The 14,558-nt window shown below is 34.5% G+C and overlaps 1 protein-coding gene across 1 annotated transcript in view; it reads left to right on the top strand.

Moving 5' to 3' along the window:
• The window catches only part of LOC123548790 (E3 ubiquitin-protein ligase MARCHF6-like), a 41,726-nt gene that overhangs the window by 7,605 nt on the left and 19,563 nt on the right, over positions 1-14,558 (top strand). The window contains exons 2-14 of the mRNA XM_045336331.2: positions 862-958; positions 1,700-1,773; positions 2,092-2,235; positions 2,968-3,040; positions 3,672-3,822; positions 4,521-4,686; positions 5,408-5,469; positions 6,302-6,334; positions 7,087-7,138; positions 7,677-7,735; positions 8,982-9,091; positions 12,321-12,435; positions 13,726-13,929. Of these exons, the coding sequence (XP_045192266.1) occupies positions 862-958; positions 1,700-1,773; positions 2,092-2,235; positions 2,968-3,040; positions 3,672-3,822; positions 4,521-4,686; positions 5,408-5,469; positions 6,302-6,334; positions 7,087-7,138; positions 7,677-7,735; positions 8,982-9,091; positions 12,321-12,435; positions 13,726-13,929 (1,340 nt within the window). The remainder of the gene's footprint in view (positions 1-861; positions 959-1,699; positions 1,774-2,091; positions 2,236-2,967; positions 3,041-3,671; positions 3,823-4,520; positions 4,687-5,407; positions 5,470-6,301; positions 6,335-7,086; positions 7,139-7,676; positions 7,736-8,981; positions 9,092-12,320; positions 12,436-13,725; positions 13,930-14,558) is intronic.

Genomic DNA, 14,558 nt, shown 5'->3' with positions numbered 1-14,558 from the left:
TTCAAACAGTAAAAAATGAAATGTTGAGTTAAAGCTTATCCTTTAAATAGGGCTCGCCAAATCTTGGTCGTTTTACGGTATTGAAAGACTTTCATTTCTAGAACGCCATTCAGGTGTGATACAATTTATGAACTTTTCATATCTTTAGATTTTTGAATAATCTTTTAATTCATAGTAAATATAGAATGAAAACATTATTGATTATCGAGAAATTTATTTTGAAGTGTTAACAAAGATATTATGGATGCAACAACAGATGTTTTTTAATGGTACATGTGTGTGGAAACTAAATGTGGGAATTCACACAGAAATTTTGGAATGTAACAGTTAATGCCTTTAAAGTGCACTTGTTTATGGACATTGTATACGTATAATAGAAAGATAAAAGACAGGATTTAAGAACTGTATACAAAATTATGGCAGGGGATTTATATCCAGACTCTTCACAAGGTAAAATTTTGTAATAGTTAAGGCAAAAAAATATCTGTTGTAAGATTTACCTGACCAACCCGAAAAATGAGCCTCAAATCCCAACGTAATAATGAAAAAAAAAAATCCTTGCTGCCAGAAATGAATTTTTGGAACTTCTCCATGAAATAGACATTAAAAAAGAAAAAAAAGACCGACTTACCTACCCTATTTTTTTACAGATTAGAGATCCAAAACAGCATATAACATCTCTGAAGCTGAATTGTTTTAGCTACCATGAATGTAGATGTGCATAGACTAATTTCCATTATGGTCGAGCTTAACATTGCAAAGATAAGAGCCCTTATTTCCTCTGACAGGAGTAATACTAATAATCAATTTTAGTGATAGCTCTAGTTAAAAATGCAATAATTTTACTGTTTGTATTTTCAGATATTTGTCGTGTGTGTAGATGTGAGGGGACGACTGATAAGCCATTGTATCATCCCTGTGTCTGTACTGGCAGTATCAAATTTATACATCAAGACTGGTAAAATAGTTTTACTCTGATTTTATCTGATTATAATCTTATACGGAATTCCTTACGTCTGTGGCAGAGTGGTCAAGGGCATTGACTGTGAATCGGCCGCCCTTTACCACCATGGGTTTGAGTTTTGCCAGGTTAAAGCGTCTTAATTTCAGTAAGCCATCAAGCTGGTTTGGGCAAGGCTGTTGGTTCTACCAAGGTGTCAACCACTGTCCAGTAACTGAAACAATACCTTGATTGTTAAGAAAAAGATTAACATGTAGACAAACTGTATTCATAATTATGGTTGGTCTAATTGTTTTAAATTGCTGTGTGGGACTTCTGTAATTTAAATAAAATTCAGTTATTTACTCTCAGTGTTTGGTCATGTGTTCCACTTTGTTCCCTTTTATGGTTTAATTCTGTAATTTCTGTATAAAATCAAGACAAAAATAAAAAAAAGTTAAACTTGGCCACAGTTGAAGACTTAACTGCCTTGCCAATTATTTTGAAGAGTAAAATGCAATAGCATTAATACATGATTCTTAAATGCATTTGTTTGAGTATATTGTCAGTATGGAGGAAATTTTGCACAAAATTTCAGTACACCTGCCAAATGAAGATGAAGAAAATTAACTTTAACACAATTTTTGCTTCATGAACTGTTGAATTCGAAGTAACTTTAATTACATTGTACACAAGTATGTAATTTTTGACCTACTTCCGCATTTTCTTACTTCCATTGTTGTATGTTCCTGTTTGTAGTTTGGTACAATGGTTGAAGTACAGCAGAAAGGAGTTTTGCGAACTTTGCAAACATCGGTTTGCATTCACACCAAGTAAGTTACTTATTCTTTATACCTATCTGTTGTAATAACTGAGAACATTGGAGAAAAATGCACAGTGTTTTATAGCTGTTACTTTGATAAGGCTAGAAAAAAATTGTGTTTTGGATTACCCAGCCAAGCTTAAAATTGAGCCCTAACCCTCTTAACTTCACCTTGTGTTATCACTCTTGTATTCAGCGATCTTTGAAGAGAAAATTCTTACGATTTTGTGTTGATTATTTTATTTTGATAGGTTTCATTATTTTCTGAAGATACAAGTAACATTTTTCTGTTTGAGGACATTTACATAATACTATTCTTGTATTGCAGTATATTCACCAGATATGCCAAAGAGGTTACCTATAAAAGATATAGTGAGTGGGTTGTTAGCCAGTGTAGGGAAGGCAGTCAGATACTGGTTCCATTATACACTTGTCACATTTGCTTGGCTAGGTGTGGTACCATTAACAGCTTGTAAGTGGTCCATATTTACCAAATGTACTTAACGCTTTCGAGAACACAAGTTCAGTATTAAAATTTGAACTTGATGATGATATTATAGAGTAATAATTCCAAGTACATGTCAGTTAACATTTAAAGCATTGCTAAATACTTTGTTTTTAAAATGATGTTAGATATATTTATAGGGCATGTTTTATTTATATATCAATACTTTTTAGCTGGATTGTCATGAATATGTGAAGTGTAAATAAATGGTTTTTGAATTTGCTACTTGGAAGGGACCAGTTTTGTGTCCCGAAGAGATGCTGTTATGACACCAGTAGGGTTCCCATGACCTCTGGGTTGATCTTAAAGAAGTTTGAACCTATCTAACTTTTTATCATGTGGCATTGAATGATTTGCTATTGTGTTTTCTTACCTACAAATGTAGGACTTGAATCCCTTGACTTTTCTTACAGTGTACACATCGACTTGTTGGTTGTTTCTAGAAAAAGTTTATACCGGTACTGTGCAATAATTTAATCTTGTGATTTTGGCCAAGTCAGCTATTTCGTAGGGATATAAATTCATTGATTTAAGATTTTGATGATAAGATGAATGGGAATTTTAACTTGTTTATTGGGATTTATTTTTGCGGATTTACCCAACCATGAAAATAAGTCTCCATGAATATTAATGATTTCACTTTACTTTATATATATGAAGTTTTTAAACATAATAAAGATGTTCATATTGTGATTTCAGGTCGTATATACAGATGTTTGTTTACAGGATCAGTTAGTTCACTTTTGACCCTACCTTTAGACATGTTATCTACGTAAGTATAGTTTCCTGTTGTTATTAGACTGTAAAATACTTTTATTATTTCCAACAAATCAGTGTGAATCAGTGAAAGCTTTCAAAATTGACTACCCTAGTGACATGTTATATCTGCATTTTGAAATTCATAATCATGGGTTTGATGTATATCAAAATAATTTTCTCACTTATTTCAAAGTGCAAACTGGGGTTTTTAAATGCAGTAAGATTAAGAACAAGTTGTGCATTTATTGGATTCACCCATGTCCATACATCTATTGGTCCGTTCATCCATTTTGTCTGCTCCATATCTTATTAACTGCTTGGAAGATTTTCGTAAGACTAACATCAGCTTTTAATCTCATCAAGACAGCATGCAGAGGGCAAATATCTTGGTCACTTGTCCAAACTCAAGGTCATACTTGGAGATCTTAGCTCAAATAGCTGAAGTTTGTATCCCCTCTTTTGTCTAAACTGCTTTGAAGATTTTCAGAAAACTAACAACATTTGTGTACCTCACTGAGACGGTGTGCAGAGTACACAGCCCAAGTCACTAGGTCCAATGTCAAGGTATCATGTAGCAAGATGTATGTTATATAACAACATTATATTGAATTGGAGTCCAGGGCAAATTTTGTTTTATTTTGCAGTGAAAACATAGCATCAGATTGTTTCCATGGTTGTTTTGTTGTGGCCTGTACGTTATGTGCTTTCATCAGCCTGGTCTGGCTACGTGAACAGATCCTGCACGGGGGAGGGCCGGACTGGTTGGAACAGGATGTGCCTGGAGCACAACAGAGGGTAAATATTTTATTCTTTGTGTCTTTATTTGAACCTGATCCAATAATTTAATGTAGGTAGAACACTAACAGTAATGAGTATTGAAGTAATTTTTCTTTGACAAGTATTGAAGACATTATTTTTGAAGTTATTCTTCTGTTGTCTCGTGTAGAGTGCAAACTAGCATTGATGAAAATCCAGAAACTGGTTACTACTTCCTTAACCTTTAGCATGCTAGATAAATTGTCGTCTGCTGGAAATGTCGTCTGCTAAAATTGTAAAGTTCATTCAATTTGCTCCAAAATTGGAAGAAATATTGTCAGAGTAGCAAACAGTTTGGAACCTGATCAGACGCCGATTTAATCGGCGTCTGATCTGGTTCCAAGCTGTTTGCAAAGGCTGTTAAATTCGCCTGCAGCAGGCTAAGGGTTAATGCACTGTTGAATTCTCTCAAAAAAATGAAAATCATTGAGCATTCAGAAGTTATTTCTATGCAGATGTTAGCTTGATCTTACAATAATATACATTGTAAGGAGGGGCTTCTTATATTGTCCTCAACATTTAAGCAATGACCGTTGCCATTTATTTGACTATATCCAACAAAATATACAGACAAAATAATTATTTCTATGTATATCTTTCACATCAGAAGGATATCATGACCCCATGTCAGTTATTTTGAATGGAATGGGCATTTCAATTTTTTTTTTCCATTTTAGAATCCGATAGATATTGGAGTAGTAAATAATCTTGTTGGTTTGGGAGGGGGCGGTGTTAGAGAAGGAGCAGCCAATGAGAATGAAGATAACAATGCTGAAGCAGCCAATGAGGCAGAAGAAGAGGTTGAAGAGGAAGGTGCTGATAATGCAAATAATGCAGCTCAAGGTAGTATAAAAGTGAATTAAGCCTTGAAATGTCTGATGGTTGCAGGTTTTTGGTAGATTTATTTTCTGTTTAAATGCCAGTCTAGGACTATACATGAATGAGAAACAAATACAAATTTAATGTGCCTCTTATCTAAGATGAACTCTGCCTGACCTAGCTTGTGATGTAACCATGGGCTGGAATACCCTATCATTGATAGATCTTATATAATCTAAGTGGTCAGTGTGAGCGGATACAGGTTGAATAAGAACTGCTTGTTCATTGATAATTCATCAGCACTGTTCATGAATGGGACTATTTTGTGTAGCACATGAACAGCCTTTGGATGTGATTTGGAATAAAATAAAGATGCTATGATTGTCAGAAATACACTTTAGCTTTGGTAGCGGGATAAACCCGCAACCAAAAATAGCGGAGAGGCATATATATTTGCTCTTGTCAGACTCTGTTTTGAAAGTAATGGTGTCAAGCAGCAAACTTGTCTGTCATTATCATGTAGAATTGCTTCAGTCATATATTGTTTGATAAGAAACATTTACAGCTATGCACCTGACTAAGTTATCTGTTTCTTAATTAATGATCAGTTGAAGTAGTTTAGGGCTGAGCTAATGAAATGTTATTATACATTTAGAGAGTGTGTTTATGCATTGAAACAGTATGAATGATTTGATGGGAACTTTTCATTGATCATAAAGTATAATCTTAATGTACAATGTTTCAGATGACAACAACTGGAATCCTATAGAGTGGGACAGAGCCGCTGAGGAGCTTACTTGGGAGAGGGTTAGTAAATTTATACAATACCTAAATAATAGACCACCCACAAAGCTACTATTCATGGTATTGACTTCCAACTTGGAATGAAGGTGGATGCACGTATTACTCTGAAAGAGGGCGTGGCAGTATAAATAGATAGGATGGTGATGAAGTGAGTTTAGGAAAGCAGCAATCCACATTACTCACCCCACACACATAATAATAATATAACTCTTCCCCCACTCACCAAAAAAAAAAAAAAAATCACTTTTAGTTTCTTATGTGTTAGTATTACATCACCACTGCTACACAAAACCTTCCAACCCCTCACCCACTGCCACATTACATCCCACCTCACACACACACCAAATAAAAATTATAGAATTCCGGGCATTGCGGAGCTCTTGTCATTACATTTGCCTTTCCATAACATATAAAGTGACTGTTCAAGTTTTAATCTTCTGAAACATTTTTATGCAGTTAACTAGAATTGTCTGATACTGTTGGCAACTTTTCAGTTGTTTAACCCGTAAGTAACAAATTGGCAGCTGCGCTAAAGATTGCACAGTAACCTATCGGGGAAATTGTTACCCTTAGAATTAGTGAGAAATCTACAGATACCTTTCAGAATTTAAGAATTTATTTGAAAAAAAAAATCTTGTTAGAAATACCTTCTGAAAAAAATAGGGGGTTAAATGCCTTCAATTTACAGTCTTATCTTCAGCTCTGTATCCATATCCTTGAATTTAGGTTTAATTCATAGTATTTGTAGTATTTTAGTTGAACTATCTAAAAACTAAGAAAACTTTGTTTTTATATTGCCTATTTCATTACGTTACAAGTCTCTTATTTTTTTCAGCTTCTTGGATTAGATGGTTCTCTCGTTTTCCTCGTAAGTATGAAGTTTTTTTTCCCCAAACACATCCATTGCTGCTGATTTGCACTTTGAATGTTAAAAAGGTTAAAGGAGAATACCTCTTTAGTATGTCTGTAAATATACGTCGGTTTAAAGTATTCAAATATTAAAATTCAAATATTAAAATAAAATACAGTTCAAACTCGGAGGTGATCCAGTGTTTTCCATCGAGATACCTGAAATTTGAATTAAAATGGTATTTTGTGCGTGTGTTTTTAGGACTGGACTTGAAATTGTCTTCCAGATAGCTGAAATTTGGAGATAAGCAAGTTCAAGATATCGAGTTAAACTGTAATTTTACTCTTTCCACTTGTACATTGAATTTTATTGGCACCCACACCAGCAGGCATAAACAAAATATGAAAAATGAGTTACATAGAATTTTACATGTAGTCTTTCATCTGAGAAGAGGGAGAGTATGGAGACGGAAAAGTAATGGGAATATCAAATATTTACCTTTTAACAGTTTTATTGGTTATGTTGGAAATAAACAAATACAGTTTTAACCTCAAGCCTGCTGGCGGCAAGTGATTCTGCCTTTGCAACCAGTGCAGACCAAGATCAGCCTGCACATCCGTGCAGTCTGATCATGGTCTGCACTGTTCGTTATTCAGTCAGTAAATTTTCAGTAAACACCCCTTCGAATAATAAATGGTATTGCTCAAATTAAATGATGGACCAGTCCATTATAAAAAATTAGCAGGGTAAAGGTTAATTCTTTCTTGCAGGAACATGTATTTTGGGTGGTGTCTCTCAACACATTGTTCATCCTTGTGTTTGGTAAGTCATTTAACGTCATAATTGCTTGCTTTGTCTGTTTTTACAAAACTTTTAAATATTTTTACTTGAAATCTTTTTAAGTAGCTTAACATAAAATAGTGTGGATTACCAGTTAAAGAGTTACGATTCTGATCCCCTGACAGGGCAGACAAACCCTTGTGGCATTTAGAAAGCTGTAGTCATTTGTCCTGTAGATAATCTGTAAGACAAGTTTTTTTGTTTTTTTTTTTTCACATAGAGAAGTCATAAAGATAGAGAAGTCATTTTGAATGAAATAAAGATGTTAAAGTTGTCATTACACTTTTGAAGTACTATGTTACAACAGTTAAATGTTTAAAAACAGTGTTGCATATGCCCACTGTTATATCATTGTGACAGTCTTGCATATACTATTATAATAGGTTGGCAAAAACCAAAAGAAGGTTTCTTACATTATTTGGTTAATACCCTGATATTTTGGTATATTCTATACATAGTCTTGTTTGCACATAGGCAAAATAAGTTGACATATTGTTTGATAGTTTTATGTTTCTTTCAGCATTTTGTCCATACCATATCGGTCACTTCACAATGATAGGGATGAAAATGGGAGACATGGTAAAGTTTATAACTTTTTTTCATAATATGCATAGCTGTAAAAGGCATAATAGCTGTAATAGGCATAATATGCATAGCTGTAAAAGGCATAATAGCTGTAAAAGGCAGTCTGGTAATAAAAACAAATCTACAAGATGATTGCACTCCTTTCTTATTACTAAACTTGTTTAGGTTAAAGATATACTATTTGCAGCTTTCATTATAATATTTTATAAAATTATTTTAACATGTAGAAATCCCCATTAAATGTTCTTGAGTTGGCTAAATATGTAAATTAATTGTTGGTTTAGCAATGCTGTTTGAGAAAAAGGGTTTTATACTCAAGAAACTTAATCACAAAGAGAATTTTTGAGTCAGCTAAAGGCTGAAAGCCTTTTGACGAGTCCTTGCTATCCAACGATTCTCTAAATGGACCGAATAACATGTGAAGGGATGTAGTTCCATTAGATTTCTCAAATTTCAAACAGTTCACTGCATGAATGAAGTTAAGTTGTGTCAATTCCCTTTGCTATGACCAATATACAATGTAATCTGTCATATTTATGACTTGTAATTGTGCAATTCTCGAATGTAACTCATTAAGCATAAATGTGCATTTTAAGAATTGCGCAGGCTTACAAAGCTTGGGTAACATCCAGCGAAAGACAAAAAATAGTTCCAGCAGGGCTCCAGATAAGATGCGTATTAGCGTAAATTACGTATAGAAATAATGCAAATACGCATGTCTAATAATTTCTAAGCGTATAAAAACGTATATAAAATTACAGAAACGCACACAATGCTTTTTTAAAAACAAAATCTGAATCGTCTGGATGCGTTAGGTAACATAGCCGATCAGCCTTAATTCTCCCACATTGAACGTAAACACGCATCGTATGATTTCTGTAAACTTTGCGTTTTCTTGTAGTTTTTGAAATCGAAAGTAGATCGTCTATGTTTGGCGAAACGAAACAACTTTTTTATGAAAAGATTTAAATAAGAGGTAATTTAACCGTAAACTTCAATGTCAGATACTGCCAATTGCTGCTAAATGTCTTCGTATCATCACAATTTGTAAAATATATTGTTCAAACTGGAGAAAAGTGTAATCGTATCCGGATATAATATTTTGGGTAAATATCGAGCTGTGTTATGAAATTTTAAGAAAAAAACTAAAAACAAACTGAAACTGGTAGACTATACTGTCAGTACATCAATCATTAGCCGACTCAGGCCATTCAGGCCTTTGATTTTTATCTTTTTCCAGGTTGAAGCATCACATTTTGAAGGTTTATTGACAACATTAATTGGTTACATTGTTATTGCTTTCTCCCTTATCTTCCTGTATGCCGTCTGCTCCTTGATCAGACTGAAGAGGTATGTGTTTCTCTTATGTTTTGTTTTTCATCTGAAAAGTTAGTGTGAATTCTTTCAGTTGTTGAAATAAAACTGAGAATAAATTCTTCATTTCTGATTAAACAGTGTAGATTTGATTGTTAACATTGTAGTTTAGAAACAAGGAATATAGACACTTAAGTTAGTACTCTCATTCAAGGAAAAAAGTTTGTTAACTGAAATTTGCTTTATGTTTAAAAGCCAAATAACTTAATATTTGAACCATTTTGATAAAATTGCTATGAATGTCTGAAATAACAGCTGAGGGTTTTTCTGAATGTTAAAGGTTGCTGAGTTTTGTACTTACAATTCATTCAAGTGAGGCAGCAAATTAAGCTGGCTTGCAGAAAGTTGATATTCTACTCAGTTGCCTGAAATAATGTCTGAAAGTGTACTTGGAACTTCCCACAACCATTACAGGATAAAAGGATGATCTAGATTTCATGTGTTTTTAGCTCACCTGTCACAAAGTGACAAGGTGAGCTTTTGTGATCACGTGGTGTCCGTCGTCCGTCCGTGTGTGCGTGCGTCCGTCCGTAAACTTTTGCTTGTGACCACTCTAGAGGTCACATTTTTCATGGGATCTTTATGAAAGTTGGTCAGAATGTTCATCTTGATGATATCTAGGTCAAGTTCGAAACTGGGTCATGTGCCGTCAAAAACTAGGTCAGTAGGTCTAAAAATAGAAAAACCTTGTGACCTCTCTAGAGGCCATATATTTCACAAGATCTTCATAAAAATTGGTCAGAACGTTCACCTTGATGATATCTAGGTCAAGTTCGAAACTGGGTCACGTGCCATCAAAAACTAGGTCAGTAGGTCTAAAAATAGAAAAACCTTGTGACCTCTCTAGAGGCCATATATTTCACAAGATCTTCATGAAAATTGGTCAGAACGTTCACCTTGATAATATCTAGGTCAAGTTCGAAACTGGGTCACGTGCCATCAAAAACTAGGTCAGTAGGTCTAAAAATAGAAAAACCTTGTGACCTCTCTAGAGGCCATATATTTCACAAGATCTTCATGAAAATTGGTCAGAACGTTCACCTTGATAATATCTAGGTCAAGTTAAAAACTAGGTCACGTGCCATCAAAAACTAGGTCAGTAGGTCAAATAATAGAAAAACCTTGTGACCTCTCTAGAGGCCTTTTTAGCTCGACTATTCATAGAATAGTGAGCTATTGCACTCGCCCATGCGTCGGCGTCCGCGTCGGCGTCGGCGTCCGCGTCCGCGTCCCGATTTTGGTTAAGGTTTTGTATGTAAGCTGGTATCTCAGTAACCACTTGTGGGAATGGATTGAAACTTCACACACTTATTCACTGTGACAAACTGACTTACATTGCACATGTTCCATAACTCTATTTTGCTTTTTTACAAAATTATGCCCCTTTTTCGACTTAGAAATTTTTGGTTAAGGTTTTGTATGTAAGCTGGTATCTCAGTACTTACTAATGGGAATGGATTGAAACTTCACATACTTGTTCACTATCATGATCTGACATGCACTAAGCAAGTCCCATAACTCTGCTCTCTTTTTTTTCAAAATTATGCCCCTTTTTTGACTTAGCAGTTTTTGGTTAAATTTTTGTATGTAATCTGATATCTCAGTATCCACTAATTGGAATGGATTGAAACTTCACACACTTGTTCACTGTCATGATCTAACATGCACTGTGAAGGTCCCATAACTCTACTTGGCATTTTTACAAAATTATGCCCCTTTGACTTAGCAGTTTTTTGTTAAGTTTTTGTATGTAAGCTGGTATCTCAGTATCTACAAATCGGAAAGGATTGAAACTTCACACACTTGTTCACTGTCATGATATGACATGCAGTACAGAGGTTCAATACCTCTACTTTGCATTTTACAAAATTATGCCCCTTTTTCAACATTTGTATTCATTCAATTGACAAGGCTGTTGAATAGTCGAGCGTTGCTGTCCTCCGACAGCTCTTGTTTTTCATGGGATCTGTATGAAAGTTGGTCTGAATGTTTATCTTGATTATATCTAGGTCAATTTCGAAACTGGGTCATGTGCGGTCAAAAACTAGGTCAGTAGGTCTAAAAATAGAAAAACCTTGAGACCTCTCTAGAGGCCATATATTTCATGAGATTTTCATGAAAATTGGTCAGAATGTTCACCTTGATTATATCTAGATCAAGTTTGAAAGTGGGTCATGTGCGGTCAAAAACTAGGTCAGTAGGTCAAATAATAGAAAAACCTTGTGACCTCTCTAGAGGCCATATTTTTCATGGGATCTGTATGAAAATTGGTCTGAATATTCATCTTGATGATATCTAGGTTAAGTTTGAAAGTGGGTCACGTGCCATCAAAAACTAGGTCAGTAGGACAAATAATAGAAAAACCTTGTGACCTCTCTAAAGGCCATATTTTTCATGGGATCTGTATGAAAATTGGTCTGAATGTTCATCTTGATGATATCTAGGTCAAGTTCGAAACAGGGTCATATGCAATCAAAAACTAGGTCATTAGGTCTAAAAATAGAAAAACCTTGTGACCTCTTTAGAGACCATACTTGTGAAAGGATCTCCATAAAAATTGGTCAGAATGTTCACCTTGATGATATCTAGATCAAGTTTGAAACTGGGTCACGTGCCCTAAAAAACTAGGTCAGTAGGTCAAATAATAAAGAAACCTTGTGACCTCTTTAGAGGCCATACTTTTCATGGGATCTGTATGAAAGTTGGTCTGAATGTTCATCTTGATGATATCTAGATCAAATTTGAAACTGGGTCAACTGCGGTCAAAAACTAGGTCAGTAGGTCTAAAATTATTAAAATCTTTTGACCTCTCTAGAGACCATAATTTTCAATGGATCTTCATGAAAATTGGTCAGAATTTTTATCTTGGTAATATCTAGGTCAAGTTCAAAACTGGGTCACATGAGCTCAAAAACTAGGTCAATATGTCAAATAATAGAAAAAACGACGTCATACTCAAAACTGGGTCATGTGGGAAGAGGTGAGCGATTCAGGACCATCATGGTCCTCTTGTTACTTAAATCCACACAAGACAGAACCTTTTGGCAATGGCACAAGCTCCAATTGTATAGTAGAAACATGGCAAATAGATTTCATTGCTTTTATTTTTGTACATAAATGAGCAGAGAAAAAGCTCTTGTCATGGTGTTTTCATGGATTTTTTTCAAACACAAGTTTTTCACTATTGTAAAATATTTTGTTACAGGTTCCCACGTGTGTTTGGTCTGTGTTACGTGGTTGTCAAGGTGAAGTTACTGGTTGTCATAGAGATAGGAGTGTTCCCACTGATTTGTGGCTGGTGGCTAGATATCTGCTCTCTGGTAAGTAGGATTTATGCTATTATGTCTCTCTTTTGTATGTGCAGAGCGAGGCTGCAGATATACTCTAATATGTTTTGGGAGGACTCGAATATTGTGAAACTGTATCTCCCCATTTAATGAGAGACATGTCATTTTTGCCTTCACTGTATGTCTGTTCATCCATCTGTCAATCTGTCCAGCAACAGTTTGCTTGTCCATGCTTCCACTCAAAAGCCAGTGACAGATTTCAGTGAAACCTAACATGAATGGTTGGCATATCTTGCTTTGAACATTTTTTTTCAGAGTTAATCCCCCTACAGTATCATTTTGTAATGAAATTTGTCTAGACAACTTCTCCTGTATTATTGGTGGGATTTGTATTAAATTTCACAGGAATCATTTGTACCAAGCCTAGTTGCAAATATATTATGGGTTATACAATTGAGTGATTTTCTCACTGAGTTATGGTCCTTTTATTGTTATACATAAAATTTATGAAGAGGTTCTTTTCTGCACTTAATCTACAAAACTTGTGCTCAGATTTCAGTGAGCATAAACTTTAGCAAATTGAATAACGCCTAGTTTACTTGTCATTGGTATGTGCCACTCAGATATTTTTGCAGAGTAAAAGGTCAGTTTTTAATAAAATTTGTGGAGACTACTCTTCCTATTCTAGTGATGGGATTTGGTTGACAATAGATACAAATAATCTATAGCAAGCCTAGAAAAGCATATATATCAAGTTTTTGGTTTAATGTCGTTTTTAAAAAGAACCTGAAGAGGTTGGGGTTTTACATAGATAAAAAGAGTTTTCGCCAGCAATCATTTTTTGAAATACCAAAAAAACTAGCATAAAATGATTCCCTTGTAGACACATTTCTGATTTTACATTTTTAGTCAGGAAATTATATAAACTTTGTTCGAAGATTACTGCTAGTATTTATGACTGGGTAAAAGTTTGTTTAGACTAGTACCTAATTACCATAGTGGCAGGTTTCTTACTAGTGACTGCTTGGTCACAAGTACAGTGGTCTATTAATGCAGAATTTTACCCATCTGTACATTGATATAAATTTGGTATCAAAATGTAGTCTTTAACGATTGAATTATGTTTATCAATTCATCATCTAGTATAATCATGAAATTATACGTCAGTTACCAGTTAAATTTCATTTGAAGCAGTATATAATTACATTCAGTTCTGTTCCATTCAAAACAGTATGTAGTTACATATAATGTTAATGCATGAATGAATACAATTTTAATTGCAATTTTTTTATAATTATAAATTCTCTTGGTTTGTATTTTCAGTCAATGTTTGATGCCACACTGAAGGATCGTAAGACAAGTTTTCATGTAGCGCCTGGTACATCAATGTTTATTCACTGGCTGGTCGGCATGGTTTACGTGTTTTATTTTGCTTCATTTATCCTTTTATTGAGAGAGGTGCTAAGACCTGGTGTACTCTGGTTCCTAAGAAATCTCAACGATCCGGAGTTTAACCCCATACAAGAGGTTTGTTTACTTTTCTTAATTTTGTTATTATCTCATAGTTTCTGAAATATATTTGTTAAGGATTTATTCAGCCAAAAATTACATAAAGATAGGTGAACTAGTCTCCTGCAAACTTGCTAAAAATGGTTTGTTATTGTTGGATAGTTAGTGAGGGACTGCACTACTAGCAATATTTCCGGATGCTTCAGATATTGAACCCGATACGGCAGTTTGTAATTTTAGTAACATTACATATTTTTTATATCCCATTTTGGCATTTTTCCACTGATCCAGAAGACCTCGACTTGCATGAATTACATTAATAGATGAGGAGTCATTAGCCAGTTGTCATTATGTGTCCACCGCCTTAAAATAAGAGCATCCTTAGTGTGTATGTTCTGTCCAATTTTAAATGAGGATTACTGTGTTAAAGATGGTTAAGCCAAAGTGGTACTTAAACCTGTGGCCTTTTAATACTGTTGTTATGCTGTACCTTCTGAGCATGGCAAGTAAGGATGATTTTTGTCCGCAGAGGGATAATGTTTCTGAAAAGATTTGATATTTTAACTTTGAATAAGATTCCTTCAATGGAAATGTTTCAAGGATAAGGGTTAAAAGCACCATGAGAAAACCAACAGAGTGCATTTGCA

The sequence above is a fragment of the Mercenaria mercenaria genome, chromosome 6, assembly GCF_021730395.1.
Source record: "Mercenaria mercenaria strain notata chromosome 6, MADL_Memer_1, whole genome shotgun sequence".
Lineage (NCBI taxonomy): Eukaryota > Metazoa > Mollusca > Bivalvia > Venerida > Veneridae > Mercenaria > Mercenaria mercenaria.
This window is presented reverse-complemented; position numbering and strand designations above follow the sequence as displayed.